General features: G+C 36.8%; 1 protein-coding gene across 1 annotated transcript in view; it reads right to left on the bottom strand.

Annotated features, from left to right (window-relative positions):
• The window catches only part of STK3 (serine/threonine kinase 3), a 153,943-nt gene that overhangs the window by 99,175 nt on the left and 29,742 nt on the right, over positions 1 to 25,026 (bottom strand). The window contains 2 exon segments of the mRNA XM_086609491.1: positions 18,124 to 18,291; positions 18,719 to 18,883. Of these exon segments, the coding sequence (XP_086465617.1) occupies positions 18,124 to 18,291; positions 18,719 to 18,883 (333 nt within the window).

Below are 25,026 nucleotides of genomic sequence, written 5' to 3' on the forward strand. Positions count from 1 at the left end.
TAGTGAATATTCAACTAGTTTCCTTAATTAAATTACAAATACACTTCATGATAAATTGAAGAAGTGAAAATACAGAATCTCTCAAAATTTACCAGAGTTTCCATGAAGAACAGCATCCAAAAACAATACGCCTTACCTTTGCATGCCACCCAGCATTAGATTTCTCTGCTATTTGGACTTAACACCCCATACACATAAACGGCTCTCTCAAGGAAGGAAAAGCCATCTTTGGCTGACTATCATTGGAATGGTTATTTGAAACCAGTAATCACACAATTCTATCACATTCTTATCACATTACCGATATTTTATCAAGCAGATGTTAGCTGCACAACTCAGTCAGAATTATTGAACAACTTTTCTTTCAACTTCATAACAAACTAGGCAATGCTTAGTTGATCCATCTGAAAAAAAAGTTACAGAATCACAAGCCTTAAGGCACAGGATTGGGTGTCAATTTAAACCATCACCAGCTGAAATACAAAGGCATTAGAAACATAACATTTTACTCTGCAGAACAAATTTCTCTTGCAGATGATAATCTTTATTTGTTAACAAGTTTTGAAGTCAACAGCAATGAAAAGCGACCATTTCAGTGTCAAAAGTCTACTAGAATTCTTAACAAACTTAGTATTAATATTCCCTGAATGTTTACAAATAAGTACTGAAACATAAATAAATAGTTAAATTACAGTTTGTTTATTTATTTTATTTATTGAGGACTGTCTTGAGCACAGCAATCATGAAATAAAAGTTTTTGATTTGTAACACAAAAGCAAAAAAGAAGCTAGTGAAGGGAATAATGCAGAAGTCACTTCAGCTTGTGAGTCTACTACAGCAGTTGAGCCTAAGTAACAATTCTCCAATTTAAATAGAAAGGAAGATATTTTCAGTGGCGGTCTTTAACTCCAGATTTGGTGTCTTGGCCCTCAGTAATCCACTTTACTGCCTCTTTGTCACTCTGCAAGACTATTTATAAAAACATTAATTGTCAAAGGAAATAAAAAAAGGTGGAGACTTTCACACTCCAGAATTTTAGTGATTAACGAAACTGCTTATTTTAGTAACATGAACAGAGAGAGTCTTTTGATCAAAGTAATGCTAAAAAAATGCAAAAAAAAGCGGTTACTGTGTAATTGCCAAGGTTGCCAGTCTCCATCTAGTCTTCTGATAACTGTTATGAGTTAACTGTTACAAACATAATTATGAAATTTACTGTAGGCCTTTTCCTTCCATTAACACTAAAGGTTAATTTTATGGAATATAAGTTTCCTCGAAGTTTGAAAGAAAGCTGAGTCAACAATGTTTTTATTTTCTGAACACAGATAAGTAATCAAGATAACATCCTAACTAGACTATTAAACAGTAGTGGGAAAAGAACACACCCAGTGCATGAAACACCACCTGAAAGACACGTATCGTCTTTAATAGCTTATGAAAATGAATATTACAGCCACTGCCTTCATCCATAAGAGGAAGATAAAGCGCTAAGGGGTCAAGAACAAACTTTACAAAAAGCCAGTCAATGAGCTCAAGTTGCCCAGTAAGACAAAACATGGAATATCAAAATCTATATCTACAAGGATTGTCAAAGATATAACTCAGAAATGTACAGTCCTGATGAATTTTATTATTATTATTATTTTAAAATCTGATGTTAACACCACAGGTGATAAAGAAAAGGAAACAAAAATGAAGGTGGAGACTTTTTATCAAAAATTTCTTTCCTACATAGAATCATAGAATGGTTAGAGTCGGAAGGGACCTCAAAGATCATCTAGTTCCAATCCCCCTGCCATGGGCAGGGAAACCCTCAACTACACCAGGTTGCCCAACCATCCAACCTGGCCTTGAACACTTCCAAGGATGGGGCATACATATCTGTACATAACCTAATGTCATTGTTAATAACCCCCAAGGGCACGAAATACTGATTCCCTTTTTTTCAAATACCTGGAAATTGATTTATATGATACCATTTGATGAAAGCAAAGCATGCCTAAATACAGGGCAAATGGTCTTCTTTAAATCACCTGTCTAGCACAGATGTAAAAATTAATAATCACAGGAATCACTTAATCTACCAAAACACTTTCAAGAGGCAAATGAATCAGAAACAGATATAGTTTTGATGCAAAGAGGATGCTTTTCACTGCATCATGTTTTAAGAATAACGTACATACATAATATATGACAAATCTGATGTAAAAGGGCAACAGCCTGCTTTGACCTCCTCTTGCATAAATCAGTCCACAAGCAAACGTGCAAAAGCAGGCCTGGCAAGAACAGCTTTTGTCAACAGTGAAAAATATGTTAAGTAATTTAAATGTTCTGCATGACTCAGAAATATGAGGTGCGATTGAATTTAGACTACAATAATGTAGTTAATCTCCTAGTTTCTTTGATGGGGCAAGGAACACCAAAGGCTTTCGATCAAAATGATTAACGCATCTCAGAGATATCAGAGCTTCCCAAAGTTGTTAGGTCTTTCCACCAAACTCTCTGAATACTATAAATACAAACATGTAATTTTTCCATTCCATTGGAAGTCAGTACTATTAAGAGCTCAGGTACATTAAAAACACTCAATACACAGCGTGATTTGGTATCTCTGGGAATCTTTAAAAAATAATAATCTGTACCTCTAAACATTTCAAAACAGAAAAAAGATAGGCTGGCTTCTTGACAGTAGTTTCTCAACAAATCCTTCATATGCAGACCTTTATATTATATTAATGCATACTAAGGTAAATATCCAGAAAGTCTTCCTCCCCATCCTTTCTAACCAATATCATATCAATGAAACAATTTACAACACTGTTCAAAAACCAGCTGTATCAGCACAGCTGAAATGATACAATTAAACTATAACAGCTTCTTACCACAGAAAAGGGAGATTACTCTTCCCATCATATGCTTCCAACTCCTCCAGTGCTTCTCTGACAGCATTAAACTAACTGAACTCATCATTATCATAAAAAATTACTCCAAGAAAAAAAAAAAAACAACAACACAAAAAAAAACCCAAACCAACCACAACCAAGGTTTTTATCAAATTAGAAATTTGGATCAGCTCAATGACAACCCCAGACAAGTTTGTCAGGTAAGACAAGCATGAGACACTAGGTGCAAAAATCCTGACACACCCTAGGAGTGTTCCCTTCCATGGCAGCAAGCTGAGTTGATTAAATTTTACACTTTCACTAAGTTGGGAGAAAAAGGTAGCAAAGGTGTCAAAAGTTTGTGATTTTCTCAATGATTTCTCTGGAAGCTTTTTTTTTTTTTTTTTCCTACTTTAGGACGTATTTTAACTTTCTCTTTATACAGTTCGAACTCTGAGAATTTTTGTCTGAAGTTACAGCCAGTTTGTGAAAGTTTTCAGAAAGACCTTGGATGACAAAGGTTGCAATTGAGAGTGTGACTGTGACATTCTGGCACAGCCAGAATGGATGGAGTCAAGTCATGGCAATATTGATCTTCTGTGTTCATTCAGTAAGTTGGTCCAGGACCATTGGCTGGTTGTCCCATACTGCTGTTCCACCACATAATCATTGCTACTGAGACATGTGCTAGGTAAAACATATCTAGCATAGACATATTTGTCAGTATTACAGTCATGCCTGTTCTGTGTAGGCACGTTAATTCAGTTAATTTTTACCAAAGCTCCTCTCAGGCAACACTAAAGCAACTTCAGGAAGTATAATGCCAGATCAGAAACACTATGAGAGAATGCAATCTCTCGTCCAGTAAGTTAAATTTAAAAAAAAAATAAAATAAAATTGAATAGGTTAAACTTTGTATCAGCTAACTTTATGCTGAACCAAATCTTAACCAACCCTCAACTGGCAAGAAGTCAACAAGCCAGCAGCAGAAATACTGCGGCATAACCTTTAGCCTCTTAGAGAAACGTACTTCTCTGCCCACACTCAGTTCAGGCACTATGAATGAAGCCAGAACTCAAGATTATGAACTACAGCCTGAAACAGCAGGTATTTTTTTTACACAGAGACAGCAAATACGTAAACGAGCTCAGAGGCCAGCTATGTTACTTCGGATACAGACACACGTGCAGTGTACTGCTGCTGAGCTGGAGCAAAGTCACACGCTGCCCTCAGAGAGCACTGCCCTCTGGGCACCCATCAATTATTCAACACCCATCCCACCCATTCAGACAGAGGTGCCCTTTGGGTTTTAGCTGGCCCTACTGTTCAGCCAGGGCTACAGCACTAAGATCCTTCTCTAGCACCAGCAGCTTACTGTATTATTTTCAGTCTAGCAAGAACTTCCAGCTACTTCATACTCCACATGTTTTTGCACCAAGTGGCATCGCATCCAGTTGCTTCAGAGTCATCATTTATGTATGACAATTCACATGAATTAGTAAGAAGGATCAACTTGTAAGAAATTTGGTACTGATCTCTCTACACAGTTCAATTAATCCAACTGTTTAACAACACTGCATTCATTAAAGCTCCTCTTTTAATTTGTTTCAAAAATTAGGAACTTAGATATGTTCATTTTCAACCCCAAAAATCAAATGCTTACCACTTCTGAGTATCAAAACATACAGTTTGCACAAATTAATTGCATTATTCAGAGAAACAAACAAAAATTGAGATAAAGTAACATTCCTCCTTCATCTGACAAAAAAATATATAAATTTAAAGTGCACACACAGCTGCTCTGGATAAACTCCTGGAGAAAAATAAAAGGAGGACACTATGGGCAAAGCTCGCTTGCGTCTGTACATACCTGCCCAATGTAGGCATACCCTCTGTCCCAAGGTCAGAGTTCACAATTATTACATTTTAAGGAACATCCTGATTGAAACAGATTTTCAACACATGCATGTCAAGTTTGCTCAAATCTTGTGCTTGCTAATGCTGCCTGTTTTACATTCACCTATGTAAACATTCATAGCATGAAAAAAGGAGCAGCAGCAGAGAGAATTCTGGGCTGCCATCTCTGTTGCCAAGCCTACAGTCACAGCATCAGGACGCTGGGAAGTATCACAAGGGCCATCATAGGTTCCCTTCAGTTCCATCAGAGGTCCTTCCCATTAAAATAGCCTTTTCTGAGAAGAGATCACTTCATTATCTTCCAAAACTATTCTAAATTTCTAGGGGAGAATGGAAAGTGTAGCACATCTGAAACTTCCCAGATTCTCCAGCGCTACTGTAATTCTCACTATAAATCAGAAATTCTCCTTCGTTCTGATTTGCTCCACCAGAACCCCAGCTCTTTTTTTTTTTTAAATCATCAACTGTATAGCATAGAGTTCAGCAATACACTTTGCAGAGGAGGCTTTTGTTGGTAAAGCAGAGTTTTCCAGGTAGACAGGTAATGATAAGCACTATTTCCAAGAATCATGGCCATGTTTGCTTTTCTGAAACAAACTAGAAACTGATAATGCATTAAGATTTGAGGTGTTTGGAACATCATACGTATAATCTTCATGATCAATGTGAATTCTCAGACATGGTAAAGAGGTACAGAATAAAGCAGAAATCTAGAGGTAACACTTGTGTTGGCTTCACTTCTTTCACATAGGAATGCCAACAATGAGAACTTGCATCTGGAACAAAAATTTGAATCCATACAGCTTTAAAAACAGACCACAATATCTAAAAACTATCAACATCAATTCTACTTGTCTGCAGGTACACAATACAGCTTTCAAATATAGCTTTTCTTACATACAGGAAGAAGTACTTCCTATATAGTCTCTCAATGCATTTTTAATATAACACAAACTGGCATTAATAAAGAAAGTTCTAATACAAAAATCACACGACATACTCAAATCATTCAAGTTAGTTCACAAACTACTGACTGTGTGTTAGAGCTTTGTTCACATACTTAGTAAAATAAAAGGCTGAAATGAAAAAGTCAGGCTGGCTTCATCCTTCCTTAAAACCAGGGTGGTCTACGGGCAATTTTTGATACCGCTGGTGTTGCCAGGGGAACAAAATGAAAACAGGTGCCATCAAATACAAATTAAAGATTTAGTTCTGTTTTAAACCACCTTAAAACAAAGTTTCCATAAACTTTTTAACTGATACTACTACAAATTTGACAATACTTTATAACAAGAAAAGGATTATAAGTTGTCTTTAGACCATCAAGTTTTAAGTGAAACAAATTTAGACTGATTGGCAATCCTTCCTTTTAAATAAATTTCTTTCATTAAATATGCATCATCCTCTTTAAAAATGACCTAGTGTACACTTTAAGGCAATACAATACCAAGACAGAAACAGGGTACATACAGACTTAATAAGCTTTCTTCGTTCCAAATTTTACCTTTCTTTCAATCTAAACAATTTTTTAGATTCTTTTTTACAAAGTAAACAACCAGTATAGACTTAAAGTGTTTAAAAATCTCACAGTAAGTAGCAATAGAAGCTTAATATTTTCCTCCTAATCTGATTGCGTTTTTCTCCCACAACTAAAAATCAAATAAATATCTCTAACTAAAACCCAAGTAAATATACTTTTGCTTTCAAAAAGTGTAATAATATGTCAAGAATTAGGTTGGATGAGGTTTTGAGCACCCTGATCTATTGGAAGGTGTCCCTGCCTGTGGCAGGGGGGTTGGGACTAGATGATCTTTGAGGTCCCTTCTAACCCAAACCATTCTATGATTCTGTGATTCTATGATAGTCAAGTCTCTTTAAAGCACCTCCTCCTAGTCAACTAGCTATACGGATTAAAAAAAAGTCAAAGTTTAAGAAAAAATGAACATATAATTCACTTTAATAAATAAGCATTGATTTGAGCTTCCCAAGAACCTCTTAAAATTATTTACTGAGTTCTTTTTTGGCTTAACAAGACACTAGACACATACAAAAATCCAAATAGACTTCGACTAAAAGCAATACACAAATTCCTTCCTCTTCAACGAAGCTAGCTGCCAGACCTCCGAATAAAAATTAACCTCGTGTATTTTGTGCTAATCCTGGAACTTGAAAGATGATAGAAACAAAAAGAAATAGAAGCTGCTGTAGTAAATATATATAAATATATCCCCTTACTTAAAAGTTGTGAAATCTGTGGCATTTAGTAATTTTTAGTAAAAGGAGTTCTCATAAGTCTGTGCATAAACATCTTGCAGAATAATTTTCCCAGTCCATAGTGCAAGCTAAGAAGAAACTGAATAAATTCAGCATACAATTATGTGTGCAAATGATGAAAAGCTTTTCAAATAAGAATGTCCGTAAAGTTAGTTAATAAAAACGTCTTGTACCATTAAAATTGTGACTCTAGTTTTAACACACCTTGATGATTTACTACCAATTGCCTATTTCAAATAACATTTTCTTGAGATCTTCAAGTTGCAGAAAAACTTTGCTTTGCACTTCAATCTACGTTTACAGTTTTACTAACATCACAAATGAGCTGATCTACAGTGAGTTAAAACTTCTGAATGAGCTTTTTGGTGGGGGTTTGCTTGCTTGCTTGTTTTTAACACTTGTCCAAGGAGAAAGCAGCCAGCTCAGCAGAAGAGAATAATGTTAAACTATACAGCACTAAGTTTGTTGAACACATTCCTGGCTTTACCCATATTAACAATTCTATCTAATAATCTTTAACAATGCTTACAGATGTAGGGCTTGATGCTATGCTCACTCAAGTTATCAAGAATCCTTCCATTAACTTCATGGCTTCATTCAGCCTCTGTTTACTGTTCCAACACCTTTGAAAAATAATATTCTCAAGCCAAACTATTAAAGCATCTAGCAAATAAATGTGTAGTATCGTGGTATGGTCCTTTCTTCAGATTAGCACTCCTAAAAATCTGAATCATACACAGAAGATACACAGTATTACATGAAACTAACCAAGATTCAACTTCCTTTACAGTTATTTTAGTTAAAGTTTCAAGTTAACTCACTTGTGTGTAATTATGAAATTACTGTACTGATCCTCCACTTACTTCGAAAGTGATTAATCAAAGTCAGGGAAAACCAACCATCAACTGAAGTATGTTTCAAATTTCCTATTCAGGGGTAAGTCTAAAAAGATGAACTAATTTAATTTTAATTAAATCCTCATTTAGAAGCATGAAATAAATGTTTTCCATTTAATTCAAATTAAACTCTAGTTCCAGTCCAAATTTCAAATATTCTCTGCTTCTGCTACTTTATTACACATAACAGATTAACATTTCCTTTTCACGCACATATGTGACCAACAATCCCAATATAATTTAAAAACTTAAACACATTTATGCTTTTAACAGTAATAAACATATTTTACCCTCAAAAATTCTAGTGATATGAAGGAGTGAAGATGCATTCTCTAAACCAGTGAAACACTTATGCTAGATTCTATAACCACAAATACTTTTAAATGCAATTATTTATATTCCAACAGTTTTACTATGTGAACTTTCAAGCATCTCTTCATTGAAGGGAGAAACAAATTAGATGCAAGAAAAAAAGAAGAGTAGATAAAAGAAGCAATACCTAAAGGAAGACAACAAATAAGACTGTAGACTTTTCAAAAGCTTTAATGTGGACGGGAATAGGGCCTTGCCATCCTCCAATTTAACCATCATACACACCTCAAGTAATCTAACGTTTTCAAAGTATGTGTATCAATTCTAATGTCATATCAGTCTGTGCTGATTAGACAAACAAATATGAATGAGTATGAACCTTTATAAAGCACTGATTTCTGCTCATTAGTGAGCTCTTCTTCCAGACTTCACATAGCTTCCCCCTATTATCTCAGCAGCATCTTCTGGATTTCTAAAGCTGAATTCAACCCGACTCTGTTTGCCATTATCCCCATCTTTTACTTTCTGCTGCTCCTTACATCCTCCTCTATGTCATTTTTCCTCTCTATGAAGAAACAGATACTGACACAGTAGTATCTTGATTAAAAGAAATTAGATTGTTGAGCCAGTTTTGCACCCCTTTGTGAATCTCTAGGGAAAGAGAACTGAACTACTGTAGGTATCCAGTCTTCTACGTGGTTTGCACTCTCAAGAGTCCCATAAACCAAAGAGACCTGTCAATCTGTTCTATGGGAAGAAGGGAGTACAGGCCCTTCATCAAGCAATATGGCAAAACCTCTTCAAAAGGTTCCTTGGAATACTAGGGAGAAAATTTTTATCACCTGTGAGTTTTGCCAGATTGTTCCTATCTTGTTTTCACAACAGTAATACAAAAAAAATCTCCTTTCCACATGAAATGGACTGATGTTAAGCATACTATCCCTTTGCATAGCAAGCTGCCAAGTCTTGGAAACGGAATGCTGCCATGCTAGTACATCACAGAATCACAGAATGTTAGGGATTGGAAGGGACCTCAAAGGATCATCTAGTCCAATCCCCCTGCCAGAGCTGGACCACCTAGATCAGATCACACAAGAACGCATCCAGGCGGGTTTTGAACATCTCCAGAGAAGGAGACTCCACAACCTCTCTGGGCAGCCTGTTCCAGTGTTCTGTTACCCTTACTGGGAAGTTCTTCCTTATGTTTAAGCGGAACCTCCTATGTTCCAGCTTATATCCATTTCCCCTTGTCCTGTCATTGGATGCCACTGAGAAGAGCCTGGCTCCATCCTCATGACAGTAACCCTTTACATATTCAGAAACATTAATGAGGTCCCCCCTCAGTCTCCTCTTCTCCAAGCTAAAGAGACCCAGCTCCCTCAGCCTTTCCTCATAAGGGAGATGCTCCACTCCCTTCATCATCTTTGTGGCCCTGCGCTGGGCTCTCTCAAGCAGTTCCGTGTCTTTCTTGAACTGAGGAGCCCAGAACTGGACACAATATTCCAGATGCAGCCTCACCAGGGCAGAGTAGAGGGGGAGGAGAACCTCTCTCGACCTACTAACCACACCCCTTCTAATACACCCCAGGATGCCATTGGCCTTCTTGGCCACAAGGGCATATTGCTGGCTCATCACTCTCTAGGAGGCTCAACACATGTCACTGAATCTAGTAAAGTCAAGCAATGAATTATCAATCGCAATTTAAGAAAACAAGTAAAATATCACAGGCTTCATTTCCTATGTTTTGCAACCGGACATCTCTAAACTCGTCTTCAGTGTCTGAGGACACAAACTATTTCTTTTACTCTGTTCATCTTTTTTGGATAAGCAATGCTTGGTATACAGGAACTTTCATTAAAATTTTACACTAGGTATGCTGAAAAACAGGAAGAAATTGTATTTCTATATCATAAGAAACTAAACTATACCCCAGGGGCACTTGCCTGGGTTAACTCCCTGACTTACCAGAACGTTCCCCGCTGTCTCCCCTACACTGAATACATAAAAGGACTGGTCACAGGCAAATAAGCAAGTGAAATCCTTTTGAAATTTTCTTTCTCCATGAACCCTGAAGGCATTAAATACTGAAAAAGAAGTTACGTTCAAAGAGCACCTTGTCTGTACCCACGCCTAGCATTTCCACAAAGAATAGGAGCTTAAGAAGGAAAGCACCTGAACCCTCCCTAGATCACCCTACATACCGAGCACGTGTTAAACTAAAATCATAAATCATAACTTTAAGTTTGGAGATCCATATGTATCTTTAAATAAAAAATAAATAAATAGAATCTATAGAGTAGGATCTCTGCAGCTCTATGAGCAGTTTGCCCATGAGCCACTAGTGCAACTTTGACAAACAATGATTTTTCTGCAGGATCACAGTTTGCACTTCATTTAGTTCCAAACCACTGCTAAAAATAACTCATAGTGAAAACTAATGTCAAACTCACACAATTACCAAGTACCTAAAAACTGGCTCTTTTCACCTAGTAAAAATGACATTGCTGAAATAGTTAACAGTTGTCCTAACTGTATTCCAGAAAATTCATAAATGTATTTCCTCAAGTTAAATTACATATAACAACCCACAGAAAACTTGCTTTTACATACCTGTTAAAGAATGCTGACAAAATAAGCAACCAGCTCCAACTCTCATTACAAGTACAGCAAGCACTTACTGGCATCTTAACTCACAGGAAGAGCAACTCCCCCGTGACCGGCAGATCTAACACCTCGATATTAAGGTTTTAGCAAAGTCTATGCAAATATCTCATTTGGGCACGCACATCAGGTATTCACTCACAAAAAAACGGAATACACACAGATGTGCGAGTTCAAATGCACACAATTACTTATTTTAATTTGCCCAACATTTATCAACTCTTAATTCCAGAAGCCTTGTTGAAAGGAGTCAAGCCCTGAACAGGGTTAGGAACTGGCCTGCACCTCAGCAATAAATTTCCACACCAGAAGCAGTTCATGTAAAGAGGTCTGTTCACACACTATAAACATTGACCATTCTTCAAGGATTAAAAAATATGTATATATACACACATTAAAATCTATGTTTATTTTGACAAATGAAATAAATCTTGAATGAAAATGCATTTGACACTTTTTTTTTTAATGTACGGCAGAAGGAAGCGTCTTACCTGTTAGGCAGCGTCTTACCTGTTAGGCTTTCTATATTCATAGAAAAGTCACCATATAGCTATTCACATTTTGTTCAGAGCGGTGGATAGGCTGCTTACTGATTTGAAGCAGCAGCATATTAAGTAAAAATTTAAAGCTTCCTTTTTAAGAACCCTTAAATAAAGTCAGTTGCACTCTCTTAAGAGTTCAACCCTGAAAAGAAAGTTGTTGAATAAAAAAAAGAAAACTAATAAAGATACAATACCCAGATCAGCACTAGTATTAGTATAGATCTAACTGGTTTGAACCACATAATACCGCTACTCTTTCAAATAAAAAATCCGACATATCCTATTACCATATGGACTTGCATTTCTCATGGTGATTTATGTGGGAAGCAAGTCCTTTGACATTGATTTATTTGTTTTTCTTTTTTTCCCAATCTATACAGAGAACACACATTATTTTCTGTCAGACAAATATTATTTGGTACTAACTGTTCTCATTTTTTTTCTTGAATGAAGTTCTAACACTTACTTCACATTCTGGCTATAAGTAGTACCACAGAGGCAAATATATTACAAAGCTACACCTGCTGTCAGTTGCATGCAAACTGCAGGCCACTGGAAGTTTACCCCACAAAGTTCAGCTGTATCATGACAACAGCATTTAAAGATGGAAGAAGAGATGAAGTGGAGAATGAGAGAGGCTTTGTGGGAGCGGGGGACACTTAGCCATGAAAGCTCTAAACCCTGTCTCTCATTTTACTGATATGCCCAACTAGAAAAAGTCCAAAAGGACAGGTAGGACAGGCTACCAAAAAGTCCATTTGTCCCTTACAACAGGCCATCTCTAGAGACGCTCCGCAGTTTGCAGACACTTACTAGTCTATGAGGAAAAGGCAGAGCAATCTCTTTCCTTCCCCTCAGACTCTCTCTGAATTCAAATGGCAAATGAAATCCAGAGCAGCAAAAACAGTAGGGCAGCACCGCATCTACAGCTATACCAAGAATGACGGTACGTGGATACATTATGACCTTTGATGTACTTCTGTATATAGGAGTTTCCTTAAATAATTATTATCTTTTAATCATAATAAATTTACAAACAGACAGCTGAGACTCTGGTTTTGCAATTACTTTAAGTTAACATCAGAACCAACTTGCCCGATCCCCAAACAGGGATAATCCAATTCTCCTACTGGTTCCAGTCACATATTTTTGTCCCCATCTAGTACAAGCATCATGTTAATATCAGTGAAAGCTACTTATTGTTACTTGGATAGTTTTCAGATCAATCAATTTTCTGATCCTACTCATCACGTGGCCACTAAAACGTTCGTTCCAACAGAAATGGGTTGAAATGCACAGGAACAACCTCAAATGGGTGGTTGAATACCACTCATTTGCAGCCATCACCTGCATTTAGGTCATTTTAGAGCACACTGCAAAAACTCAATTTAAATCCTAGAGAGGTCTTCCAATACCTCTTTAGGAAGCTTGTAGCAAGCAAGACATACTTCTCCAATTCCAGTCTACTGTCTCAATCATATCACACCAGTGTCTTAGGTCCTCACTGTAAACATATATTATATCATCATTTATTATTTACGAACTTAGAATTACTATGGCATTGTGCAAGACAACACACACTAAAATCCTGTCGTGAGAAATCAGAGTTTTTAAGACAGACAAGACAAGATACAACAGAAGATCCAAAGGAAGGGGAAGTCATATTTTTTTTGTTCTTGTAATAATATGCATTTTTACCATTCAAAGAACTGTATGTGTTATGGCTTCATGTGTTTTTTTCAAGACTTGAGATTTAATTATTTTAAAATAATCTTAATAGTTTAAGTCGCTTACAATTAGATATCCTGTGTTCTTTTAAGAGAACTATGATAACACAGAATGCAGAACAGAAATATTGAATAATTATGACCTCCCTGAGGAATTCTACTCAGCAAGTCCTACTACAGCTCACTGTCATTCTTCCACAAGATTCTGAAGTAGTAGTAAAATAAGAAACAGGAATGCACAATCAAAAATCCATATTTTATATCTCTTTAAATATTAGCTTATGCTATCTAGAAACAGCAGGTTAAGATCTCAAGTTACAAATTAAGAAAAAGTGTCTCATTTAAGGTTCTTAAAAGGAAAAGGACTTTTAGAAGTTAACTCAAACTCTTTTCTAAAGATAAGAAAAAGCACTAAAATAAGAAAGCCATATAATATAATTTTACAAACCTACTCTAAATTAAAAGCTGTAATGCTGAGATAAGATAGGTGAAATCTCAAAGAAAATAATAGAAATCAATGAAACAATTCCATCTGTTGGAGAGAAGAAACGCAAGAGTGACTATAAAGAAAGACCTCTGACATCACCAGGAGTGGTTTTTCTTTTTCCCTCTCCTCAGCTTCTGGCACAAAAGGCATAGAGGAAACCATTTTCTTAATGATTGAAAAACTGGTCTCAGACAGTGATGCTCAACATGACACCTTCCCTGATTCTTACAGCTTTACACAGCAATAATTCTCACTTCCATCTCCAGTTTTAATGCAACATGCTGAGAATAAAAAAAAACCACAAACCTGTGAAACAGCAGATTGTTAAAAGATATATCAGGAATAAAAGGCTATTACAAACAGATTAGTGCAGGGTGGAAATGGCACAGGCTAAGCAGGAGGCATGGATAATCTGGGTAAGTGCCATGGAAAAATAAATATCATGATTGGACTTAAGGCAAATGGCAGCAGTTCAAATCAGCTTCCTCCAATTCACTGCAAACATGTGATGCCCACATGTCCATTTCCAACAAAACTCACCATAAAGAAACAAGACCAATACTGTGAAGTGTTGAAAAATACATCTACCACCAGCTTCTTCCATATCACAGCAACATGAATTATTACAGCTGCCCGATAAGCATGAAAGAAAAGAGTTTGGGGGGCGGGGGCTTCTTTTTTTATTTTTTCCTCTGTTTTGTTTTGTTTCTTATTGTGGGTTTTTTTTTCTTTTTTTGCAGGGGGAAGAGAGCTACTAGCATTTATCCAAAGCGCACCAACCTGTCAGTAAGTGTTGACCTCACAAAGAAGAGCACGTTTTATACAACGCAGTTTGCAGTTTTACAGTTGGTCTACAAGGCCAAAGACAATACCTCTACTCTACGTGCACCTACAGCTTCTCCAGCTCAGTTCTAGCAGGTTTCTGTCAGATTAACTTGTCAGAACATCACTTTCTTTATCCAATTCCATGTGAGGTCAAAAAATGCTAGTGTTTGCTTAACAGAAAGGTCAGGAACTCCTGGCTAAGGATAGGCTGTCTCTATAACCAGCAGCCCACACTTAAAATTGGTTTAAATTGATCACAAAAATCAAAGCCTCGCAGCAATAAGTGATCATGTCATTGCATGAATACAAAGAAAATTTCTGGTAAGGGTAGTCCTAGAGAGAGGATCTCAAAAATCAGCCATTCTTAAAGTTTAAAGATTAGCTCTAGAGCAAAGTGTTATTAATCCAGTTGTTAATAAAGCCAAATACCAGCTGTAGGTGGATTAGGATCAAGTAAAAACTTTCCAGCTTAAAGGATCTTCCACTAGAAACAACTCTTTTACATGACAAATTTGAGATCATGGCTTAATTAGCAAACACAGAAAATATTTCAAAAGCACGTCACCAATTTTTACCAAAAAGCAAAATCACAACTACTACAGCAAAACATTACCAAGAGTTATGCTTTCATTATAGATTTCAAGGAAAAAAAAAAAAAAAGATGAATTTAGAAACAAACAGAAATCATAAAAACATGTTACATGAAGAGGACAGACTGAACATTCAATTAATGGCTTGAATACAATTCAGGTAGGGGTAGGACAAAAGACAGGACAGCACACACACTGCAGTCAATGGAGGACACAGGTAAAACACATCACTGCAGCTTCAGAGTAGGAGACTGAGTCTTGCTCTAGAACCACCCTGAAGCCTCCTTTGATGAGCTCCACTGTAAATTCATTACTACTTATCCCAGCAGAGGAACCAAAGGCAGATGCAAACTGTTAGCCACGTTAATCCTAGTTGCTGCAGACTACTGCAATCGACAGGCTTTTAGTCCTGCTGGATGGGTTAAGTTATCCAGGTTTGAGTGATTTTTGACTTATCAGAAAATTCCTTACTATTTCTACTGGCTGTATCACCACATTTTAGGGCAATCTTGAGGATGTCTCCATGTTTTCTCCTTTAAAACTACTTGAAAACACTCCTCTGACAAAAACTCAGAGAAAATACAAAAGTTTCACTTTTTGTCATTAGCAAAAGCATAAAAGGACTCTGGCATTGAACATGTGAGGCATCCCATAGTTCTTACAGGAATAAAGCATTAGACTTACTGGGCTGGCAAACGGTCTTGACCTTTGAGCCTCAAACCAAGTTTGACAACTGCAGGTTCTGTAGAACTCAAGTTTGCACCAGAAACAAGCGAAACAGCATTGATGACACACAGTTAAATATACTAAACTAAGAATACTTACTGAAAAAAATGAAAAAAACTGCTGTTTGTTCCCCCCCCCCCCCATATGAAATTCCATTTTGTACCCCCTACTTCTCATTCTTTCCCAGCTGAAACTAGTACAATTCTTTGGAGTAGCTAGAGTGTGGTTAAGCAGAGGAAGCTATGCTTGTTTGCATGGAATCTGCTATTTCCTCTCTGCCAAAACACTTGTTTAAAGAAGTCATGTAATATTTCTATTAAGCTGTAAACACAGTTGACAAGGAAATGGCCTACTGGCAGTGCATTACCTTTGTGGCAGTGCCAACCAGCCTACAGCAAAACAGTGCACATGGTAATTTCAACATGCATTCCCAAGTAACAAAGTTGTGCCTTACATAAATACCACAGAACTCCAGCAACATTGAGAAAAAGCAATGAAAACTTGCCCAAGCCTTCATGCTTGCCTGTATCAATTCTGTGTCATAACTAAAACAAAGTAGGAAAGCATCTACATATGTCCAAAAGTCCTGTGAAGCTGTATCATATGACACTGGGAAAACTATTGCAACTTAAATCTGTGTATTTCTTGTTAACCACTGTAACAACTCACTAATAAAAATTAAGAAAAATTGTAGGTATCAAATATACAAAAGAGTACTAACTGCTTACAAGCCCTTAAAAACCGTAACGTAATTTATTAACAAGAACACATGTTCTATGTAATTCAGAATTGTTAACTTACTTTGGCCTTTGATAGCATTCATTTGATTACAAGAATTAAACACGTTCACAAGCTTTCAAACTAAGTGACCTTTGATTTATAAGCAGCTATTATCATGCATATAAAAATCCTCTCTGATAATGTAGTCCTCACAACAGCTAGCGCAACTACACATAACGATGTTAAAATTAACTCACAGATGTAATTAAGACATTTTCATTGAAAGTTCAACCAAAACCTCAGCACAATCAAATGTATTTAATCTGTAATCAACAGTTCTTCAAAATATTTTTTAAATGTTATTTTACCTTAAATTAAATTCCCATCAAAAACAAGCTTCAGGAGATACTTACTTTGTTCTCAGCTCTCATCTGAGTATTTTCAGTTTGAATACTAATTTTAAAACAGTTAATTACACAGGGGAAAAAATATTTAAAAACCACACAGTGCAGGAAAATTACTAAGCTTTGTTTCCAAAATTATGTAACGTTCCTAATTGCAAAACACTCACTACCTTTAACTGAGCTGCACACTGCCATAAAACTTCATGAAATATCTCTGCTCCAAAAAGCAAACACTAACAAAAAAATCAAGAACCCAACAATACTAAATACACTTGAGCTCATATATGCATCACCTTACAGCAATCATAAATGAACAGCACATTCTCTTTCAACAGCAGTGGCTCCCTTACATTAAGATCCTGATATATGAGGCACCAGTAAAGGAAAACTGAATAAAATAATCTAGTATTCACACCATTTTTGCAGCAAATCACAAAGACAAAAAAAAAAAAAAAAATCCAATTCTAGCAATATAAAGCATCTTGTTAATACCAAATGGGCTTTAGAGATAAAAATAATTCAAGAATGGAGTATTTATTGATGCTCCGTGCAACCAGTGTAGCTATTCTATAGCTCATTTCAAAAAAAATAAAAGCGTGACTAACAGTGGCAACAGTTACTCCTAGATAAATATTGCTCCCCATGAACTTCTCCAAGTAACTCCTTTAAAACTGCTACTTCTCATAAAGCATCTAATTCTATTAACATTTTATGTTGCAAAAAGTAAACTAATTCAGTAACAGATTTTAAGAGTCAGTAATAAATAAAAACCATCATAGGTTACCAATACTAGCAGTGCTTACATGGGACAATTCTGAGTCCCCCTTCAGGCCATCTTTCCTTGAAAACTCCCTTTCAAAGGAGGATGGTCTCTTGGTTATGGAACTCTCCAAGTGCAGGTACAGTATGGAAAAGGCTCTATATGTGGCCTTCAAGTCACTTAAGCACTTACTGCTTCAGTTCTCTCGCAAGTAGAGATAGAAGCATTATGAAACCTCACAGAGATGTGTTAAAACACAGGCAAAATGCAGTAAATAGGACGCAAGACAGAAAGTGAAAATCTTTGTACATAAACATACCAGTTTACGATTCCAGTATTAGTTTGAGTTTTTTGGGTTTTTTAATACAACAAAGAAGAAAGCACCACCACACACACTTACTCTCATTGGATGAATATCTGCATAAGGAGGTTTTCCTTCAGCCATTTCTATCGAAGTGATGCCAAGCGACCAGATGTCTGCCACACAGTTATAGCCGATCTCTTGTATTACTTCAGGAGCCATCCAAAACGGAGTTCCTATAACAGTATTACGTTTTGCCATTGTGTCCTGTAATTACATTATTTATGCAATTAACCCAGTGATGTTTATTTTCAGATTCTTTTGATATTAATTTTATATTTAAAAGTTAAACTACCCACCCAAAGCTCAAATGATAGTGACTTACAATTAAGACCAAACAGATTCAGTCCAGCTGCCTACAGAGGCCAAACAGGTTACAACCACCATAAACCTCAAATAAAAGTTTAAAGTGGGATCATCAGGCACTTGAAGTACACTGGGTTATAAAAATAAACAACTAAAAATTAAACAGCCTTGAAATACCTTAAATACTTATCATGACAAAGAGAATTAGCTCTACCACTACCACTAGTCACTCCTCAAGACACAAAATTCAAGGCAGAAGAAAAAGACAGAAGTAAAACATGTTTAGGAGCATGAAAACATTTTAAATGATCTTTCCACAGGTACTTACTGTTAACTGGCCAGCCACACCAAAATCGGCTAATTTTGCATGTCCCTCGGTGTTAAGAAGGATGTTTCCAGCCTTTATATCTCTATGTATTTTTCTCATAAAGTGCAAATATTCAAGTCCTTTAAGAGTAGATTTCAAAATAGTTGCAATTTCATCTTCTGTTAGCTACAAGAAAACATAAACCCATTTTCAGTTGTATATATAGAGAGAGTCTATATATTTGGACTATTTAAAACATGATCATTTCATAATGATTATTATAAATAATACAGACAATGTACCTTAGGTATTTTAACACAGGAATGTGCCAATTAGCATTTACAATTCCAAACTCAGATCTACTAACTTGCTCCATATAGCTAGATTCTTACATGTCTGGAGTCCAATTAGAGTACGCAAGCTGCAGAACTAGAGAAGGGGTTGACTGATTCAGATCAGATGACAGAACATGCAATATTCTCTTGCTTGTCAATCAAAAGTTACGACTCTTTAGATGCTGACATCCTTCATGAAGACAGCTGCACAGTTTCTACAATATACAACTAATACATTTATCACTAAGATCATAAACATTAGTTGTCAAGTTATGCATTACCTTTGTCAAAAGAAAAGTAATGGTGCTCACCACTGGACTAGATGGCACATACCAGAATACTTCCCTGGAAAAAGAGATAGCCCTTTCTCTACATTGGAAGACTAGACATCCTCAAACATCCATGTCCTTAAGCTCTTCACAGTTTGCCCAACAAACTAGCACAGTACTACATTTGGAGAAAGATGAAAGGAATACCATGTTTTCTTTATTTCTCAAATTCCTACATATGAAATGCCTGCTAAATCTACAATTAGCACTATCAAGCTTTTGTTCACCAGCTATTCCTAACTGCGCTACTACTAGTCTCTCATTGTCAGCAATTTACAAATTAGAGAGGAAGAAGTAAGAGCTTCTTCACAAAGAAAAAAAAAAAACACACACAAAAAAAAAAAAAACAAAAAACATGACACAAAAAGCAAAGGATAAAGGTGTACAGAACCATTATTTAATCACAAAGCTTGCAAAAAATATGTTCATTGGGGATATCTTGCTACTTATTATCTGTAGGAAGATAATACAGCATGCAGAAATACAAACACCCCAACAGTTGTCAACTATTTTACAGAAGTCTGTCAAGTAAGCCATTCCTTTTAAGGCTAGTGCCTTCATTTTACATGGAATGTAAGTAAATGCCAATTTTTGAAATTAAGTATTTCTCACTCTGCCTGCACTCCATACTGACAAAGATGAAGAACTACACCCACACAGATGTGCAGCAGTGACGTTCCAAAAACCCTACTCAGCCCTGAAAAAAGGCAACCAAGACATCAAGGTACTCTCATGCTGAAAGATGCCAATAATTATTATCACCTGTTCCTGTAAAGTGTAGACAATTACAGAAATGACTGAGAATGGATACTAATCAGATGCTATGGGCTTTTTCTCACACTGTTCTTTTCTTGTTGCCGACTGATGCAGAGAACCAACGCTCACTGAATTTTGTGTTCTTTTTGAATTACCTGCATCGCTCACCAATTGCTAGATGATATCCTCATAGGAAAATATAATCAGATTGAACATATGGCTCTTCAATTTCAGACATAAATACTGTATTTTTTAAAATATCTACCAATAATATTCATTAGTTTGCTGTCTATGCGAACGTTTCTTGTTAGTCCTTAATACTAAACGCAGGTAACCCACACGAGCTATGCTGTACTATAACGTGTTCCTATCGCGCTATAAAGTTGTATGATTGAATTAACAGAAATCTTAGCACAGCTGGCCCTGAATATATTGTTGTAAGACAAGCCACACTTTAGTAAGCAGAACTACAATGATATGAACATAATGCAACAACACATCAGCCCTCAACTTTCAAAGTAGTTGCAGCCTGTTATTATCTTCTGGTCTCTAAAAAACACATTCCTTTACATAACATTTACCAGGACAGAAATGTAGAAAACGTAGAAAATCTTCTATGGCCATGCTGAATTTTTAACAGGTTTCTTTATGTTCTTTAATAACAGCATGGCCTTCAGTTACTTCCAAGAATTAAGGCAGAAGAGTTGAGGTTCCGGAACTTCAGAGTTCCTGAAGTCAACAATACCTTTTGAACAGTTATACCCAGCTTTTCTTTCCTGTCATGTTTGTTGTTTATTCTTCAGTAAGGATGAATGGAAAGGAGGTACTCTCAAAATAGAATCATAGAATGGTTAGGGTTGGAAGGGACCTCAAAGATCATCTAGTTCCAACCCCCCCCGCCATGGGCAGGGAAACCCTCCACTACGCTAGGAGCGCTAGTAAATAATGAAGTAACTGAATATAAACTGAGAAATAAAACTGAAAATTTGAAGAGGAGGGAGGAAATTGCAACAGAGATATTTACTGAACTCTGTAAAAGTATCACAAAGGAAACACTAAAAACTCTTTTGCTTGACCTTTTCTTTTTTTTTTTTTTTTTAAGCAGACCAGACAAATTCAGTTTAAAAGCTTTGGAAAAAAAAATACATATATATTATCAATGATTAAACACTTACTAGAAATAAAGAAAAGTGTAGACAGGGGAGTCCAAAACACTTCTCTTATTTTCTACTTTAATATGTTGCAGAATTCATATACTGTCACAAATGTTACAACAAGCTGCAAGTATCAACTAGCAACAAGCTGACAGACATTTCATTACCAAAGAAAAAACAATACAGTAAAAAAAAAAAAAAAAAAAAAAAAAAAGAGATGTTTTCACTTATCTGCTTCATAAACTACATGGACTACTGAGTAAGTCATCGGGTAGCACAGTTGTTTATCTTCATTGCTTTAGATCAACATAACAGGAACACATAAGCTCCTGAACAAGTTCAGAGAAACAGTAAGAGTTAATCTTTTGCAGGTACCAGACGCCCTGAGAACACTTCTCAGATTTTGATCAACATTTATTCTAGAATAAAACGAAAAAACACACACACCCATGTGATGCAGCTTCTTAAGGAAATACAAAGAAACTATTCATGCAATAAAAAATGCTTTTCAATTACAGTACATTGATGCTTTAATACAAGAACAAAGGAAATCAACTTGACACATTCTTAGAAATGCAAGAAACCGCAAAAATGAAGATGAATATTTTAATTTGGCTGCAACAATGAGTTGTATTTTTCCCCTCTTTCTCTACTTTTCCAATCCTATACAGAAATTAAATTAAGCAATAGCAATTCCTTCCAGTTTCAGTTTTGAAAGTGTTGGTACACATCCACACCTCCCTCAAAAAAAAAAAAAACCCACAAAAAGAACAAAAAACACATACACACAAAAACAAGCCAAAAAAAACCAACTCGCCACCAAAAGGCCACAAGAAACAAAAAAAATCCACTCATAATCACTGTAAGCCAACAGAATGACTCAACAGAAAGCAAAAATGATTACTCAGCAAGATTACCTGCACTTGAGTTGCTCATAAGAAGTTTTAATTATTTAACAAACAGAACCACTTCCCTGTTCCGTCGTCTACCCCATCTCATAAAACCTGGGCGTGGAGCCCGAGGGCACAGTTACACATACATTTATTTAAACAGCAGTGTCAAGCTCCAGTCCTTCATTTCACCGCAACCTGGAACAGTAATTCCCATTGTGTATCAGCCCTTCCACTGAACAACTGTAACTGACCCTAGTTAAAAATAAACCTGTCTGCCAAAATATTTTTCCAACAAATCAGTTTTCTGATTCAATTCATGGCATAGTCAATACGGATATAGCAAAGTAGGAGCTGGTTAAATTGTCATTGCTTTCCAAACAAGTACATGTGTTGCTATACCCAAAGAGCCCCAGTGACTTTTATAAACCTTCCCCTACGCAAGCAGAGGATGAAATTGATGGTCCTTTCTTGCCATTCATCTCTGAGATCTTCCAGTGGCACACTGCTCAAAGCCTTATTTGTGCTACTTCTTTATGCCGACTGCTATGCTGCTTTAGAGGACTGTGCACCAGGAGAACTGAAAACCCTGTTATACACAGCTCAAGCAGGACAGCTTTGCTGGCATTGCACCAAGGGAGTGAAACGATCCACCTGATCCAGAGTCAAGCAAAAAGGGACTTTAGATCAACTGGAAGATAAACTGGAGCATGGTCAGAAGGATATCTGGAGAAAGAGGCAATTCTCATTACGCGAGCTAATAATTTTGTGGTGAAGTACACTAAAACTGTGATTATCTGAAGACTCACACGATAGGCAGTTTTGGCTCTAGCCATTAACAAATACCGTGTCATGAGTAGTTTATGACATGCTGAGCGTAACACTTCCTGCAAGAGCTTTGCCAAATCCACCCCAGTTCAGAAACAATATAATGTCCTGAATCTCCAAAGACTTCCATGCAGTTAATCCTGCGCATGCATCAAAAAACTATCCTGAGCACTGACAAATGTATAGCAAGACATGCTATGCATCCAACTTACTGCTCAATTCCATCTAGAAACAAGTATTATGAGACATTGTGCTTAGAAGGCTCTGCAGAGAAGGTCTCTCCAATATGTTGTGTTCTTAAGGAGGTAAATCCCTAGCTTTAGTTCTCAAAAAAATTAGTGGTTAAACCACATGGAGACCTTTCGATCAACTCTAGATGGAAAAGTGCTTTTACAGCTGCATAGCAAAATCGAGCTCTCAAAAGGACAGTAACAGAACACAGGTTGACAAAGAAGGCAAGGACTGAGAATCCACTAAATCAGGAGAGAGTGAATTCTAGAGTACTGCAGCCAGATACACCATCTGAGGATCATCAAGAAAGGAAAGCTCTAGCATGGCTACATGTTACAAAAGTAAGAAGTATTTAAGCAACATTGAAATATGTACAGTGGTCAGAAAAGCCCACAGAAGTGGATGTCACCTTTAAGAAACAAGCAAAGAGCACAAGACGTGTTTATCAGGAACAGCAGTCACAGCGAAACACAGGTAAAAAGAAGGGAAAACAGGCTTGCTATGCCCTAAGTGTTCTGAGACACATAATCCAAATTCCAGATATCCTAGATCCATCCACTTGTGCTTCGTAAAATATGTATATACATATATACACACACACACATATATAATCATCATCCATAGAATGTGATGCAGTCACTGAAGTCATTCCTGTTTATATTATTGATAAACACGACGAAGTAGATGTGTAATAATACACAGACAAAATGCTTAGCTTTAGTAGGTTATAATATTTAGGACACAATGAATTTCCAGTCTTATTCAATAAGTCAAGAAAGTACACTCACCTTCCCTACAAAAAATTACCTTTTCAGAAAATAACATACTGCCATATTGAATATTACCATGCAATCACCAAAAAAAGACTTAAAAATTTCTTTAGAAGTTAATTCGTTTCTTGATTTCTGTGCAATTTAAACGTTTTGCAGAACATACATCACCTACGCATACTACTGAAAACACAGAAATATGAAATTCTCCAAAAAATTACTTTTAAACCCACAGACATTCAACTATGGCAGTACAGTAGCTGAGCCATACATATGTCACTTCTTCCCCTACTGGACGCACAAAGTACTGTATAAAAAGCTCTAGTTATGCTGTCTCTGCAGACCAAACCTGTCTTTTGCAGATGTTTTCGCACAACATTAATGGTATTTAAGTATTTCGTACGCTGCTAAGAAGGCAAATGGTGTCCCCGGCTGCATTAGACAAAGTGCTGCCAAGCAGATGGAGGGAGGTGATCCTGCCCCTCTGCTCAGCACTGGTGAGGCAACACCTGGAGTGCTGCATCCACTTCTGGGCTCCCCAATACAAGGGAGACATGGGTATACTGGAGAGAGTCCAACGAAGGGCCATAAAGATGATTAAGGGACTGAAGTATCTCTCCTATGAGGACAGGCTGAGAGCGCTGCGACCGCGCAGCCTGGAAAAGAGAAAGCTCAAGGGGATCTTCTCAATGTGAACATATATCTGAAGGGAAGCTGCAAAGAGGACAGAGCCAGGCCCTTTTCAGTGGTGCCCAGCAAGAAGACCAGAGGCAATGAGCACACACTGAAGCACAGAAACTTCCTTCTGAACATGAGAAAATACTTTTTTACCATGAGGGCAACCAAGCACTGGAATAGGTTGCCAAGTAAGGTTGTAGAGTCCCTCTCTTTGGAGACATTCGAAAGTCACATGGACATGGCCCTGGGCACCCAGCTCTAGATGGCCCTTTCTAAGTAGGGTGGTTGGTCCAGACAACCTCCAGATGTCCTTTCCAACCTCAAACATTCTGTGATTCTCTATTAGTATAATTTACAA

Source organism: Tauraco erythrolophus, chromosome 3, assembly GCF_009769465.1.
Source record: "Tauraco erythrolophus isolate bTauEry1 chromosome 3, bTauEry1.pri, whole genome shotgun sequence".
Taxonomy (NCBI): Eukaryota; Metazoa; Chordata; class Aves; order Musophagiformes; family Musophagidae; genus Tauraco; species Tauraco erythrolophus.